This window comes from Tupaia chinensis, unplaced genomic scaffold, assembly GCF_000334495.1.
Source record: "Tupaia chinensis unplaced genomic scaffold, TupChi_1.0 Scaffold138136_1, whole genome shotgun sequence".
In the NCBI taxonomy this organism is placed as follows: domain Eukaryota; kingdom Metazoa; phylum Chordata; class Mammalia; order Scandentia; family Tupaiidae; genus Tupaia; species Tupaia belangeri.
Window position 1 is genome coordinate 80,458 of NW_006198035.1, and position 16,649 is coordinate 97,106.

The window sequence follows — 16,649 nt, forward strand, 5'->3', positions numbered from 1 at the left end:
GGCACAAGACCACGGTCCCTTAAAACTACTTCCCAACCCCAAACCTCTTCAAGATTCCAGGTGTGAATCTCCCACCTCATCACGAACTTCTAGAGACCGGGCAGGGCCTGGATCACCCAGGGGTGCAGGCCACAGGAGTCTGGAGACCCTGAGCTGGCACATCGTGAGCACTCAGTAGGGGGGCTGTTGTACTTACTGTGTGTGGGATCCTCTGGAGCTCAAAAACCCTCATGATAATAGTATAACAACAGTGAAGACAGCGCTTCACAGTCAGTATAGCACTCAAAAGCCTTCAAAGCTCTCCTCAAAATAACAGAATGACCTAACATTTATTGTGGCTGACTATGTGCCAGGCACTACTCTTTTTTTTTTTAATGACAGAGAGCATGTGCACATGTGAGAGAGAAGGAAAAAGAGAGAACCCCACACACAGGTCCGGTCACACTGCAATCCTCTTCTCTTCATTTCTTCATGACGTCAGGATCCTGGGCTCGTGAATATCACCTGAATGTTAGCCAAGGCCCCAGGGCCAGGATTTGAACTGTGGTGGGCCACGTGGGACCTGGATCCCTCTCCCTCTGTACAGTGCCTTAGCCACTGTACTATGAAAACGGGCTCCAGGCACTGTTTTATGTGTCCACAGATCTTAATCCAGTCATCTCCAAGGTAATCATAAGAGGTAAGTACTAATGCTATCCACTTTTTTTTGGGGGGGGGACGTAGAGGTTTTGGCCTTAGGGCATGTGCGCTCGTGGGAGGACACAGATAAGACAGTGAGAGGGACAGTGAGAAATCACTCCCTGGAGGGCGGGGGGGTTTAACCACACCACAATCCCTTCTCCTCCAGGATCTTGGGCACACACACACTTGTGCCCAGCATGAGTTTCAAGCCACCAGGTCCAGGATCCAAACTGTGGTTGGCCATGTGGGAGTCCAGTGACGCAGCCTCTATGCTATTTGCTGGGCTCTACTATCCACTTTTTAAAGACAAAGTAACTGTCAGTTAGTGGCAAGCCTGGGATGCACATCAACAGTCTGACCTGTGAGCCTTGCATTGAACACACATTGCCCGTGTCATGCCCTCAACAGCTCTCAGAAGGACGTGCTACTGAACCCACCTTACAGATGAGAGGACTGAGACTCAAGGAGGGGAAGGGAGTTGCTCAAAGCCACATAAGCTATCACTGACAGAAGCATGTCTAGAACCCAGACTCTGCACTGTGTTTTCTCCAGTTCTCCCCAGTGGCCTCCCCTCCGTCAGGCCCTGGGACAGGAGTCTCCAGAACCAATGGCCAAGACTATTCTAGGGCAGCTTTGAGACCTACAGCTCAGACTTCCAGCTATCACAGCAGGTTGAAGACCCCAATCAGATCCTTTTGAGGGCACCCAGGAGAACCCCAGACACCAGAGGAGAAAAGAACACCAGTGAAAGCACCCCCAGGAAGAGTTTTCTTACCAGGCACTGCTGTACTTTCCTGAGGACTGAATTCTTTTTGTGGAAATCTAAAGCCAAGGAGTCCAACTGAGTCTTCCCCAGGCTGATCAGAAAGGGCACACACTGGGAGGTGGGGACAGAAGCCAAGTAGCGGGCCCTGGAGAGAGGCAGGGAGAATAAGAGGAAGAAACAGTGGCTGATGGGACCCACGTGACCAAGAACTCATTACAGGGATTGTCTTTAAATGTTTGTCTTCCCCAGTGATGCTGTGGCTCCTTGTGGTAGGTAGCAAGCTCCCACCCAACATGCTTCTCTTCTGAGGGCAGGAAACAAACTTCCCATCATGCTCCTCTTTAACAGGTGGTGTTATGGTTTGGATAATGGTTTGTCCCCCAGAGGTTCATGTTGAAGGATGTGGTCCTCAGTGTGATGGTGTTAGAAGATGGTGGTGGGACCAGCAGTTAGTGTAATGGCTATGTCACTGAACTCCCATGTAGCCAACCATGGTACGAGTCTCGGACCCAGTGGCTTAAACTCACGCCAGGCGCGTGTCCAAGATCCCGAGAATGGAGGAGAAGGGATTGCGGCGTGGCCATTCCCCTCCCTCAGGGGGGGTGATTTCTCACTTTCTATCTCTCTGTCTCTCTCTTTCTGGCAAGTGCACATGTCCTATAGAAAAAACCCCTCAAAAAAAAAAAAAAAAGAAGATGGCGGTGCCTAGTGGGTGGTGATTGGATCATGGTGGCACCTGCCTTATACATGGATTAGTGCTGTCTTGTAGGAGACCAAGTTCTAGCACTGTGACAAGGGGTTCATTCTCCCGAGAGCAGGCTGTGATCAAAGGAAGATGGCTGCCCCCAGGTTGCTCTCTCTGCATGTGCCTTCTATCCTCTCCGCTTCTGTCAGCCATGATGCTAGCCTCATGCCTCCTTGGACTTTCCAGCCACTGGAATCTAAGTCAAATAAACCTCTATTCTTTATAAATCACCCAGGCTCAGATATTTCTGTAAGCAAGATAATAACACCTAAGACAGTTGGGAAACAGATTTCCCATCATGCTCCTCTCCTATACACTAGCAGCATTGGTCAGAGAATGCGTTTTCCCTAAACATACGCTCACTGATGTACTGGCTAAAGGGTGTTGAGAAAAAGTAGAAAAAGAAATAGGCACGGATTTTTATTGAGAATGATGGGAAAGGAAAGTATTGCCCTTTGTCCTGACTATGAGACTGGGAAAATATTACCTTGGATCTGGCAGGGCCCACCACCACAGATAGAACTTGCCTGCCAAGTAAAGCCAAGAGATGATTTGAACCCCTGGATCTAACCCTTGCCAGAATTCCAATCCTGGATTTTCCAGTTATCTGAACCAAGAATTCCCAAATATTGCCTAAGCCAGTCTGAGTTTAGTTTCTGTCATTTTCTTTCTTTTTTTTTTTTTTGAGAGGTTTTTGCTATAGGGTGTGTGCGCTTGCCAGAAAGACAGAGAGAGACAGAGAGATAGAAGCAAGAAATCACCCCCCGGGGGGGGATGGCCATGCAGCAATCCCTTCTTCTCCATTCTCCTCTTGGGATCTTGGGCACACACGCACACACACCTGGCGTGAATTTAAGCCACTGGGTCCGGGACTCGAACTGTGGTCGACTACATGGGAGTTCAGTGACAGAGTCATTACGCTAACTGCTGATCCCTAGTTTCTGTCATTTTCAACCAAGTATCAACTAGTTATTAATAATTAACCTCATGCTTGTCTATTTCCCTCTATGGGATGGTAAGCTCTTGTAAGGGGAAATTTTTGACCGTCTTTGAGAACGGCACATAGCAAGTACTCTGTAAGTTCACTGTTTAAGTGAATGAAGACATTAACAGCAAAAGAGGGTAGAGGGCAATAAAGAAGGAGCAAAGGAGAGAAAGTGCCAGGCAGTGCGTGAAGCAGGACTTCCCATAGGCCCGAATGACCACATATACCAGGGGCGATCGCCCACCACTCACATCAGGCCTGATTCCCGCAGAGCCCAGGCACAGCCGCACGGCAGCTGGAACCTGCTTCATTGGTACTCCAGGCTTGGGATGCTTTGGTTTTGATTTTTAAACAACACGAAAAAGCAAGAGGCTCTGTCTGAAATATCCATGTGAGGCTCAGAGTTCAATTCCTGGTTCTCAAGGGCTTAACTGTCTAGGGCAATCTCCACTCCGCCTCTGACTCCTCAAGAAAACCCAGGGGGACAGAATCACTTTGGCTTGGGTGATTCCCACCAACCTTACTGCTGAGCCAGAAAGAGGGACCAGTGTTCACTTACGGGAGTGCAACCAACAGGAAAGGCGGCATAGACGATCTGGAAACTTCCCAATATTTCCACGCCAAACAATTAACCTGAAAGAGTCAGCGGTTCTAGGAATTGAGTCCATAACAATAAGAGCAAACACAGACAGTGCTTTCTATATCACTATGTAACAGAACACCCTGTGACGCAGGCACCACGGTGGTGCTCACTTTCTGAGTGAGGAAACTGAGGCAATAACAAACCAACACAAGAACTGATGTGTGAGAATGCCCATCGTGATTTTGTTCATAACTACAAGAAAGCGATGGCCCTGAATAGGAGATTGGTTAAGTAAATTATGGTATATTCATACATGGAATACTATGCAACCTGTTTGTTTCAAGGAGGTAGATTGTTATACATTAATATTAAACAATGTCTATGCACATAAGTATAATTAAACAGAATAGTATACGTGGTGTGAGCTCATTTGTGGTTTTTCACATTCCATGTAAATATGCTTTATGTATACAAAAAACTCCTCAAGTCAATAGCCACCTCTTCCTGTCATTACCTCTGCAACCGGTTGCTCAACCTCACTGTTATTGACTCCATGAGCCAGATAACGCTGCTCCCTGTGCATGTAAGACATTGAGGAGCACCGCTAGCTTCTACCCACTAGGTGCTAGTACCACTCCCCAAGTCGTAACCACCAGAAGTTATCTCTAGATGTGACCAAAATCCTCCAGGGGGCAAAATGGTACCCTGCTGGTATACTACTCTAGGAAAACTTGAGGAAATTTTTACTTTCTTTGTATTTTTTTAATAATAATTATGTGTTCTCATTAATCATGCACACAATAAAGGAAAATTTTCTAATTAATTGGTATTTAACGATTCTGAGAATTAGGAGTCTAGGGAAGCCCCTTGTGGGGGAGGGATTCTTTCTGCTCGAATATGTAGGTCTTCCTCCATGGAGGTCTGACTTCCATCCATTCGCTCAGTTATTGGCTTCCCTCCCTGGTCAGGACGTTTAATATAATTTAATGACCCTCACCAGGAACTGATTAGACATTCAGATTTTCAACCCTCCCCCTAGACCTACTATGGGACATTCTGGGAATGGGCCCCTCAGTTTGTGTTTTAACAGGCCTTCCAAGCAATGCTGATGCAAAGCCAAATTTGAGAACCGCTGATAGAATAAACAGTCCAAGGGAATGACAGGGCTTTACTAAAACTTTGCATGTTCTTCATTGAAACTTGGTGTGATCCCAAAGCTCATACACCAAGCTTTATGTTTCCTAGTTCTTGGGATGAGAATTCACTGTTGGAATGTTTTTATTTGGGTCTGAAATACAGCAAGGTTAGAGTTGAGAAGATGCTTTGGCACCACTCACACACCCTCTTTGGTCTCCGTAAGCCAGCAGTTCAAAATCCAAACACTGTGAGGCCCATTTTTACTAGCTTAGATACTATGAAAGTCAGCTATTACCTCTAATCTCCCCAAAGAGTTAAAGAGTCTCCATAACCATTCAGAAAATGAAGTTTTAAATGAAGAAGAAAATACTCTTACTATTCCCACTGAATAGTAGATGAGGGACTACCTTCAGTACCAGGAAAACGTAATCATGAACATGCAAAAGAGTATACTTTACAAACAGCCTTTAAGGTTCAAATTTGAATATGGAATAACCAATGTGTTGAAACCTGGGCTGTAGAAATGCAGGTGCTTAGAAGTTATTAAGAAACTGTAGAAAACCTGGCTCAATATTTGGCTTCAAGTCATCACTCGCATCTGAATAATTCTGACAAAATTATCTTTCGATGCCACAGTGGGTCCAGGCCCAGTGACTAGAGTAGGGAGAGAGAATTAGGAGAGAACTGTTCTGAGGGTACCTGATACGGTGAAAGCAAGGAGAAGTTGTTCTCGAAATGCTGGAAATGGGCCAGAAAAGAGTCAGGGCTCATGGCATCAATGTGCAAGCACGTCACACCTTTGACCAGCTGCCCAGCACTAAAAAACACAACAAGGGAACCGGGAGAGGAAAAGGGTGGGGAAGAGAGAGGAAAGAAGAGCAAAAGAAGGCAGATTTGGTCTGACCCAGATTATAGACCTGACTGTCCAACAATCCCTCCAGGGAAACTGGCCTCCTCTGGCAGAAGCCCCCTCTTCAGCACCCAGGATGTGTTATGGGCTCCTACCTCAGGAGCTCCTCGGGCCTTCTGGTCGACTTGAACAGAAGCTCATACAGGAACAAGGCCTGAGGGGAGAATGATTGATGGTGCTGATGGAGTCTACATTGTATGTCCTGCACAGTAGGTCCTGTAGAGAAGACACCCTATAATTCCATTTTACAGATGGGGAAATGGCAGCTTAACAGGCTGCTTCTTTCCCAGGACCACACCATTGCTACGTGGCCGCGCTGGAATCTGAACAGGTATCAGTAGTTCCAGAGACCCTGCTTTTAGACTCTGGGCAATTCTCTGTGCTCCAAGAGGCCAAAGAGGCCAAGTTATCCAGCAGCAGGGCTGGATTTTTAGTTCTTGTGTTTTATAAGCCCACTGAGGAGCTGAGGGCTCTCTGCAGCCCCTATTAACATGCCCACCTGCCGGTTCCTACACTCACAGCATCCCCTGAAGCAAAAGGAGAGGGATGGATGACTAGATCAGGACTGGCTTGAAAAGCACCATCAATAAAGCAACTGGGCTCGTGCACACACTCCCCTCAAACTCTCCCAGATGAGCACTCGGGGAGAACAATACATAGTAGGCAGGGGAGTCATTTGTTTTAAAGAACATAATTTTACAGAATACCTAACTTGCAGATGCGATCAAGTACGACATTCATCTAGTTTATAGACTCTGAAACTTCTAACATAATTCCCCAAACAGAATAAATTATGAGCTAGCATTAGATGGAGGCATCTATGACGACGCAGCTGAGGGCCTGAAAGCAGCAGAAAAGTCCAGGTGGAAGGAACAGGGTGGAGGGGTGTTCTGGATGCTCTGGGTGTAGCCCCAGAGATTTCCACGGCACTCTGGGATCCTCCCATAGTCCTTCCCAACTCAGGAAATGGCAACTCCATTGGCTCAGCTGCTGCAACAAAAGGATCTTGAAATCATTTCTGGCAGGACCCATTTTCCAATAAGAGGATTGCTACTACCACCATCTTTGCAGGTGGTTTGTTACACAGTTACAGAGCATGCAAACACCATCCAGCCTCACAAGTGGCTACGCGAGAACCCCCAGAATACACAGAGATCGGCATCTGTCCCGTTCACTCCTGCATTGCCAACACTGTGAGCAGCACCTGCCCGTGGTCAGTAGGTGCTCGATAAACACGTGAGGAATGAAGGTGATGAAGGCTACTAAACAGAAAGGATGTTGGGGATGTTCTAAGGCACCTCATCAGCTGCAATAGCACCGTCTTCCTGAGCAGCCTCAGTGCTGGCAGCATTTAATAATACGTGTGAGGGGACAGCAGATGATGTGGTGATTAAGGCGCTGGACTCCCACATGGCCACCCACAGTTCGAGTCCCAGATCTGGAGGCTTACTTTCTCACTTACTTTCTCTCTCTCTCTCTTTCTCTCTCTCTCTCTCTCCTTCTCTCTCTCTCTCTCATGAGTGCACGTGCCCTGTAGCCAACTTAAAAATAATAATAATTATAAACTAAATTAAATTAATAATTCTGTATTTAAAAAGAAGACACGTGATGGGGCCAGACGGTGCAGTGATGCAGTGACGGGATGTCTGAAATTCTGGTCCCAGCCGGGAAGGTCACAGGTTTATGTCCTTTGACCTCCGGGTGCACTCCAAGTTGGCACACACACGTACGTGTGATTCAGGTTAGCTGAGGCTGGGGGTGGAGCACGGCATGAAGGCCCTGTTGGGGTGCCTCTTTCCTCTCTCTCTCTCTTTCTCTCTCTCTCTCTGTCTCCCTCTTAAGAAAATAACTTCAGGGACCAGCAGTTAGCGTAATGGCTATGTTGCTGGACTCCCACGTAGTTGACCACGGTTTGCATCCCAGACCCGGTAGCTTAAAACTCACGCTGGGCGCATGTGCGTGCGTGCCCAAGATCCCGAGAGGAGAATGGAGGAGAAGGGATTGCGGCGTGACCATCCCCCCTGGGGGGGTGATTTCTCGCTTTCTGTCTCTCTGTCTCTCTCTGTCTGTCTGGCGAGTGCACGTGCCCTATAGCAAAAACCTCTCCAAAAAAAAAAAAGAAAAGAAAAGAAATAAACTTCAAATTAAATAAAAGATATATTTCTAATAATAGCACATGTAATCACTGCCGTTGTGTATAGCATATTACCTGTGCATCACTGATCCTTCCAAGACATTATTCCCATTTTGCACATGAGAAAATTGAGGCCAGTTAAGAAGAAATTGTTTCCTCAAAGCAAATAAATAAGTAGATACGTAAGCGGGAGCCCACATTCAGGTTCAGGTCTCACCTAACTCCCTAACACCTTAACAGTGCTATCCTGCCTCCTGGGTTGAATTACACAAAAATACATTCATTTTTACCAAATTTGCCTTAAAACAGACCATTCCCACCAGTCACTGGCTGGAAATACAGGCTCAATTTGTGAGCATCATGGTCGTACCTGACTTCTCCGAAGCTCCTTTTCTTTCAGGACTGTAGAGTTGAAGCCAGGTTCCCTCCATAAATCAAAGAGAGACACTTCCCTAAAGAACGCCCCCTGTATCTCCACAATGCCTGGGGCAGTACCTCCTGCTTCCATCAGCTGCAGAAAGGAAGAGGAACCAAGAACAACCTTGTAAAAGGTCATCAGCTTTAGCAAAGGCCAGAGACTGCTTCTCGGGCACCAACATCACCAGATCTGCTTGGCAATCCTGTGAAGGAGGGCATATCATTCTCCCCGTCTCACAGGGAGGGAAACAGACTTCAAGCCTGCTTAGCTGAAAGCTGCTTAGTGAACTTCAAGCCCACGTCAGTCTTACTCCAACACCCGCACTCTTTATTTGAACCGTATCGCCTACTGCTATCTGTAAGGTGCTGGCGGTTTATGTAACACCCTGGATTTGGTTCCTTAACTGATTTTGTCGAACATAATGGGTCAGATAGAGTTGGACCCCCAAAAGACCCACTGCCAGGTGAAAAAGTAATACAGGCATGACTCTGGACCATGGAAGGGTCTTTCAGAAACATTCTGCAAACATCAGGACTCGTTTTTAAACTTGAAAAACAAACATTATTAGATCAAGAAACTTGGTTTGAAAAAGTCTTCCCAGATCAGACAGGCTACTGAGAACAGTAAGGTCTGGAAAGAATTACGATAGCATGACCAAAGTAGCTCGTTCTAGAAAGGAGAGAAAGTGAGCCACCAGGAGAAGGCTTTTTCCAGGCTCACAGCAACGCCACACCCCAAAGGCTGAGATAACCCTAGCTCTAATGGCCAAAAGTCACAGCCCACACCCAACGCCATCCTCTGTGAGCCACGCATCTGTGGACCAGATGTATCTCTCACCTTGCTGAGGACACCCTGCTGCTGGGCAGGGGACAAGTCGGACATGTGCTGGGAGACGGTGCTTCTCAGGACCTGCACGAGGTCCTTGCGGTCCATGCTGTAGAAGGCCTGGGTGCCCACCCCCGCCAGCAGCACGCCCATCTGGCTGACATTGTAGAAGGATGGAACCTGGAGAGAACCGACCGCCAGGTGAGGCTCTGCTCTGCCTTCCCCTCTCTGACACTGACCGGCTCGTCTGTGTGCCAGGTGTCAAAGCAGGCGACGCCTTAGGGACACAGTGGTGAGCAAGACAGAAGCCGCTCTCAAGACCTTCCTTCTTCCTATCAGGAAACAGAATTAAATAAGCATATCCAGGCTCAAGTCTCATGGTAAACGCTCCACTGGGGTAATTACAGTGCTGTCTGACATCACAGTACTAACATCAAAAAGTTTAGGGAACCAGCAGTTAGCATAATGGCTATGTCACTAGACTCCCATGTAGTCGACCACGGTTCGCGTCCCAGACCCGGTGGCTTAAAACTCATGCCGGGCACGTGTGCGTGCGTGCCCAAGATCCCAAGAGGAGAATGGAGGAGAAGGGATTGCGGCATGACCATCCCCCCTGGGGGGTGATTTCTCGCTTTCTGTTTCTATGTCTCCCTCTGTCTGTCTGGTGAGCACACGTGCCCTATAGCAAAAACCTCTCCAAAAAAAAAAAAAAAGTTTATAGCATACTCAAAACAAATGTACTCCATTGAGGGACTTAGTCAACCATCCCATCCCATGTATACGATAAAATACTCTGCACTTTTTTGAGGTGATTATTTCTGTTTTTAGACTGACAGGAACATTGACAAATCTGATCTTGTAGGAGAAGCTGGTATTGGCCTGAAGTAAAGAGATTATAAGAAAATATCTGTCCCTTCTATTGTGATTATATATTAAATAACTAGTAATCCTAGAAAAATAAGTTTTGCCTTAAACCTAGACCCCAGGAGTTACAGTGTAGTTAAATCACCACGTATTTATGAGAACTTGAGAACTTTCAGAGCTTCTTGGTAGAGTGAGGATTTGAACCCAGGTACTCTGCACGACCTTCTTACTGATTGGTTACCCTTGGCTGTTATGGATGGAATGGTTGTGTCCCTCCCCCCCCCAATTCTTATGTTTAAGCCATGTGTTAAGCCATTCTCTGTTGAGTAGTAACTGAAATACCTGAGTTTGGGTCATTTATAATGAATAGGAGTTTACTTGGGTCACCGTTTTGGAGGTCCAAGATCAAGGGGCTCCTTTGGTGAGGCTCTTCTTGTCCCGAGGTGGCAAGGCCATCGCACGTGGTAAGAGAAGAGCAAGAGTGTGCATTCTGTGTGCGGGTGTCTCCGAGTCTCTCATAGACCCCTGAGCATCCAGTCACAGGGACCCCACCCTGATGCCTAGTCATTTCCCAGAGGCTCCACCGTTCCACACCATAATCGGATTAGCCATTCATCTCTACCATCTTTATCCCATTGTAATGACTCATCAAATTTTAATACATAAATTTTAGGGGAACACATTCAAACCAGGACAAGTCCTAACCCCTCAATGTGATGGTATTTAGAGATGGGACCTCTGGGAGGTAATTAGGGGTAGGTGAGGTCATGAGATAATTGGAGTTAGGTGGTGCCCTGACCCAGCGGGATTCATGCTTTTTTAAGAAGAAACGCCTGGGAACTTGCTCACACAGCGGTCATGTGAGCACACAGCAAGATGGCAGCTGCCCACAAGCCAAACGAAGAGGCCTTAGAAGAAAACCTACCCTGTCAGCAATTTATCTCAGACTTCCCAGCTTCCAGAACTACGAGAGATAAATGTCTATTGTTAAGCCCTGTGCTCCATGGTATTTTGTTATGGAAGCCCAACCAGACTGAGACATTGCCCTTGGGTCTCAAGATGTTAAAGAAGGGGGGGGGTCAACAGATGGCATGGTGGTTAAAGCACTGGAATCCCATATGATTGACTGCAGTTTGAATCCCGGACATGATGGTTTGCTTTCTCACTCTCTCTTTCTTTCTCTCTCTGGTCAAATTGAGTAATAATAATAATAATTAATAAAATTAAATTAAATAATTCTTTAAAAAAAGAGTTTATTATTTAAAAAAAAAAAAGATGTTATAGAAGAGTTAAAAGCTCCAACAGACCTTCTCATGGGCCAAGTACTTGGCAGACAAGATGTTGACTTGGCTCTTGGCCCAGCCTGAGACCTGGTTGAGAGTAGAGATGGCGCCATGCACAGCCTCAGGGGAGAGGGATTCCAACTGACTGTGGGTCAAACCGACAACTGCATCGGACAACGAGCCCAGAGTCTCATTGAGGGTCTGGTTCTCTGTGGCGATGTCCAGGAGGTCAGCTTTGAGCTAGAAGGAGAACAAACAAAAACAAGCATTGACAGAAAGCAGGGCAGTGGCTCCCTCCTGACTGCATCCTGGAATGTGAAGATGCTACAACAGCCTCCCCCAGCTCGGCTCAGCAAAGCCTCTGAGCCCAGGAGGACAAGGGTTTCCCTCCATGCCCAGACACTGGTCATCCCACTGAAAACTCCTCCTTGGGCATTGGCTTTCATGTGTACCATCCACTTCGCACTTCATTTAAATATTAATCTGCTATTAAATCAGCCTTAAAGCATGGCAGAGGGAAATTTTGTTCACTTACAATTCCACTATACTCTTGTAGCATCTATTCTCTTAGTGACCTTGAACTCTATATCCATATACATGGCTGCTTTTCTTTAGTGAAATATCCAGGGGCTTTTATTATGATAATATGTCATCTGTGTAAAAATAAGTCTCAACAGGACAAGAATGTAAAAGTCTCCCAAAAATCCTGCCTCACAAAAATAACTCATTAGTAATTGGGTATTCACGTTTCCAAGATTTCTTATGCCTTTATAAATGTACAGGCAGGATGTGGTTTTCGTGGAGTTGTAATATGAATGAGAGCACAAGTTCCCATTCTATAATTGCCATTTGAAATTATGTCTGGTACATATTTCACATGTCCGTGATCGCTTTCATAATTATTGTATCGCAAAATGCCTGTCTAGTTATACTCAAGTGCGTTTCCCAACTGCTTCTGGTAAGGAAGGTGATAAACTCCCCAACTGTAAGACAGCCTCTGTAGAAAAGAAGAAAATGAGAACGGTTTGTGCTTTAACACTTGAATTGGTATGAAAAATATATTCACTTAACACGGTGCACACAAGCAATATTGAAACAGCCACTAGAGGGCAGCAGAGTGAAGTAGAAGAAACAGCTGTCCCAGCACCTGGGTTCTCTTCACTCAGCAACTCCCTTCCCTGGAGCTCAGTTTCCACCTGTGCAAAACCAAAGGGCGTGCCAGAGGAGTGGTTCTCACCGTGTGGCCCTCAACTAGCAGCAGCAGCAGCACCTGGGAGCTGGTGAGAGCTGGCAGGTGGTGTGGTGTTTAAGGTGCTGGACTTTAATGTGGCTGAAGCAGTCTGAGTCCCAGACCTGAAGCCTTGCTTTCTCACTTTTCCCCTCTCTCTGGTCACATTAAAAATAATAATAAATGTAATATTTTTAAAAAGAAATGCAAATTTTCAGGCCCCAGCCTCTAAATTTATAAAGGCATAAGAAATCTTGGAAGCATTTATACCCAGTTGCTAGTAAGTTATTTTTGTGAATCAGAAACTAAACAAAGGGACTTCAAAAGTTTGTATAAAGAAGGCAGGACAGTGGTGCAATGGTAAAGCACGGTGCTCTTCGTGGCTGACCCTCTGGGAAGTTCCAGGTTCGAGTCTGGGTACCTTCCTGAGTACGCCAAGTTCTACAGGCTCATGATTGAGGACTGGCTGAGGCCGGGAGTGGAACCCAGTGCCAGGATCCTGTTGGGGTACTATCCATCTGTCTCTCTCACGCATAGGAGAAATAAATAAGTATTTTTAAGTTTGTGGAAAAAGAGAATTAAAGTACAACATTATTTTAGTGCAAAAGCATTTTTAAATCCATATTTTTCTTTTTTTTAATTATTTACTTCTTTCTTTACTTATTACTTTACTCATTTCTTCCATAAGAGAGGGAGACAGAGAGAGAGAGGCCGAAACAGAGAGAGAGAGAGAGACAGCACCCCAACCAGGTCTTGACATTGCAATCCTAGCCCTCGCCCTCAGCTTCAGCCAGCCTGGATCACGGGCACGCGCATGCCCAGCATGCAAAGGGAGACCTCAGCAGCGAACCTGGGACCTTCCTCATGGCCTTACCATCAGAGAGCATTGCGTTACCACGGTGCCACCATGGCCAGCCCTCAGCGACTGCACTTTAACAAGCTTTCTCATAAGTCTGATGCATCCTCACGTAGAGAACCACCGAGCAAGATGATCCCAAAGGGCTTCCTCTAATTGTATCTGATTTCCTTCTTGGTCAGGGCTGCCACATCTACCCCTGTGGCCTCAAAATACTTGTATTTTCTTATTGTTGCTTAGCTCACTTGGGAGGGATTCTTTTCCTTGAAAACAAAAACTAGGCATCGACCAAGATAGATGGCCATGATGTCCCATGGGATTGGGGACTTATGTGGTTATGTGTGGAAAACTGCTGTAGAATTTTTTTTTTTTTTTTTGGAGAGGTTTTCGCTATAGGGCGCGTGCACTTGCCAGACAGACAGAGACATAGAGACAGAAAGCAAGAAATCACCCCCCAGGGGGGATGGCCATGCCTCAATCCCTTCTCCTCCATTCTCCTCTCGGGATCTTGGGCACGCACGCACACGCACCTGGCGTGAGTTTTAAGTCACCGGGTTTGGGACGCAAACCACGGTCGACTACATGGGAGTCCAGCGACATAGCCATTATGCTAACTGCTGGTTCCCCTGCTGTAGAATTATTAATGGCTTTATCAAAATTTTCTTTACTATTGCTCTCGCATCATCTTCATTTTTTGAAGCTTATTTATTTCTTTCATGAGAGTAAGAGAGGCAGGTATGGCCATGCCACACACCTCAAGAGGGTTTCACGCTCCTATCCGCCTTCCCTTCCAGCCAGCTAGGGTCATGGGCATGTGAGCCTGGTGTGTACAGGTTTACTGGGGAGCAGAACCTGGAGCTACACGAATCCAGCATTACTCGAGCAGCAGGTTACCACCATGCCACCAGGCCAGCTCTTTTGTTGTTCTTTTGGTTTTGGTGATTTTTTTGTGGGGGGGAGGGGGAGGTTTTATGTATATATGTAATTTATATATACTATGTATGTAATATATGTGTGTGTGTATATATATACTGTCTATATAAATATATTTGGTATATTTTAAAAGCTATATATATTATATATACTATATATACATAATATATACACTATATATATAGTAATAAAAATATATTGGCTATATTTCAAAAGTATATACTATATATATTTATATATAAGTATATACAGCATATTTCAAAAATATATACTATATATATAGTCTATGTGTGTGTACTTGCTATGTCTCAAGTCTCCTGCCTCAGTCCCCAGATAGCTGGGACTACAGGCAGGTGCCACACTCAGCCTTTAGGGTGGACCGGAGGCAAACTCAGAGGTCCGGCGCAGCTCAGCCTGCGGGTAGCGGAAACAAGCACGGGCTAGTGCAGCTGGGCTGTGTCATCTTTCCAGCTGAAAACACTGAACAGGAGCAAGGGAGTGAAGGACAGCGGGGAAAACTGAGACTTGAATGGATAGCTGGGACTACAGGCAGGTGCCACACTCAGCCTTTAGGGTGGACCGGAGGCAAACTCAGAGGTCCGGCGCAGCTCAGCCTGCGGGTAGCGGAAACAAGCACGGGCTAGTGCAGCTGGGCTGTGTCATCTTTCCAGCTGAAAACACTGAACAGGAGCAAGGGAGTGAAGGACAGCGGGGAAAACTGAGACTTGAATGAAAGAAAAAGAGAGGTGGACGAGGGAGGGGAAAGTGAGAGAGAGCTTGCATTTGCTAATTTGATCAGAACTCTGGACCAGGAGCCCACACACACCCTCCAATCCTGGCTACGCTGTAATCACCTGAGGAGCTTTTAGACACATACCCAGTCCACATCCCCGATCAGCATCAGAACATCCCGGGGTAGAGCCTAGGTAGGGGCGTTACTAACGTGAGCGAGGCTTACAAACCATGGCTCTGTCTCCTGCTATCCCATGCCTGAACACTGGAGTGTCAGCTTCAGCATCACCTGAAGCTGCTGAAAAGCCCAGAGTCAGGGTGGCCCCATCGCCTAGTAGGTAAGGGAGCCAGATCCCACATGGCAGACCACGGTTCAAGTGCCAGCACCAGTGGTTTGAAAACACGCCAGGCACATGTGCATGTGCATGTGTATGCATGCCCCAAATCCTGAAAGGATGAGAAAATGGAAGAGACGGGATTTTGCGGTATGACCATGCTTCACTGGGGAGGTGCTTTCTCCCTCTCCCTCTCTCTCTTCTCCCTTTCTCTCTCCGATAATTTAAAGAAAAATAATAATAATACAGAGTCTATGGCCCCAATCCAGAGCCACTGACTCAGAATCTGCACTTACGATCCCAAGTGGGATCCAGCAGGTGGCATAATGGTTAAGGTGCTGGACTCACACGTGGTCAACTACAGTTCAAGTCTGGACTCAGTGACTTGAAAATCACGTTGGGCACATGTGCGTGAGTGCCCAAAATCCTGAGAGGAGAATGGAGGAGAAAGGACTGCAGCATGACCATATCCCTGGTGGCTGATCTCTCACTTTCTGTCTCTCCAGTGAGCATACACATCCTAGAGCAAAACATCTCTCTTAAGGGACCAGCAGTTAGCGTAATGGCTATGTTGCTGGACTCCCACGTAGTCGACTGCAGATCAAGTCCCCCACCCGGTGGCTTAAACTCACATCAGGCGTGTGTGCGTGCGTGCCCAAGATCTGAAGAGGAGAATGGAGGAGAAGGGATTGCGGCGTGGCCATCCCCCCTGTGGGGTGATTTCTCGCTTTCTGTCTCTCTGTCTCTCTCTGTCTGTCTGGTGAGCGCACGCGCCCTATAGCAAAAACCTCTCCAAAAAAAGGAAAAAAAATTTCTCTTAAAAAAAAAAAAAACAGAGGATCCATATGCACATTAAGTTTGAGATGCCTGCTCTGACTGAATTTCGATCTACCCACGCTTTTTCCTATGCTGTTTTGGTTATTTCCATGTTGAGCGCATCCCAGGATTAGAGATAACACCTGCTGTGGTCGGACTTAGGTCCTGACTGACACTATCTGCTCTCTCTCAAAGGCCAAGCAAGCCTGTTTCCCCCCCATTTATCTGGCTAGCGAAACTGAGGAAGAGGCATGGGGCCTTGCATCCCAACTGCACCTTCTGAACTCCAGCCTGGAAGCCCCTCAGGTGGCTGCACTTGATCATCTGATGAAGGAGGACTTGGGCCACCGCCGCGTCCAGCAGCTCCAGGTCATCGTAGAAACAAACCAGCAGCCCCAACCTGTGTGAGAGGAAGGGG

General features: G+C 46.7%; 1 protein-coding gene across 1 annotated transcript in view; it reads right to left on the minus strand.

The window, feature by feature from the left end:
- Nucleotides 1–16,649, minus strand: part of OTOA (otoancorin) — a 76,965-nt gene that overhangs the window by 28,059 nt on the left and 32,257 nt on the right. The window contains exons 12-18 of the mRNA XM_006161099.1: nucleotides 11,356–11,571; nucleotides 9,197–9,364; nucleotides 8,312–8,452; nucleotides 5,903–5,961; nucleotides 5,597–5,714; nucleotides 3,737–3,810; nucleotides 1,457–1,592 (exon numbers count right to left, since the gene is read on the minus strand). Of these exons, the coding sequence (XP_006161161.1) occupies nucleotides 1,457–1,592; nucleotides 3,737–3,810; nucleotides 5,597–5,714; nucleotides 5,903–5,961; nucleotides 8,312–8,452; nucleotides 9,197–9,364; nucleotides 11,356–11,571 (912 nt within the window). The remainder of the gene's footprint in view (nucleotides 1–1,456; nucleotides 1,593–3,736; nucleotides 3,811–5,596; nucleotides 5,715–5,902; nucleotides 5,962–8,311; nucleotides 8,453–9,196; nucleotides 9,365–11,355; nucleotides 11,572–16,649) is intronic.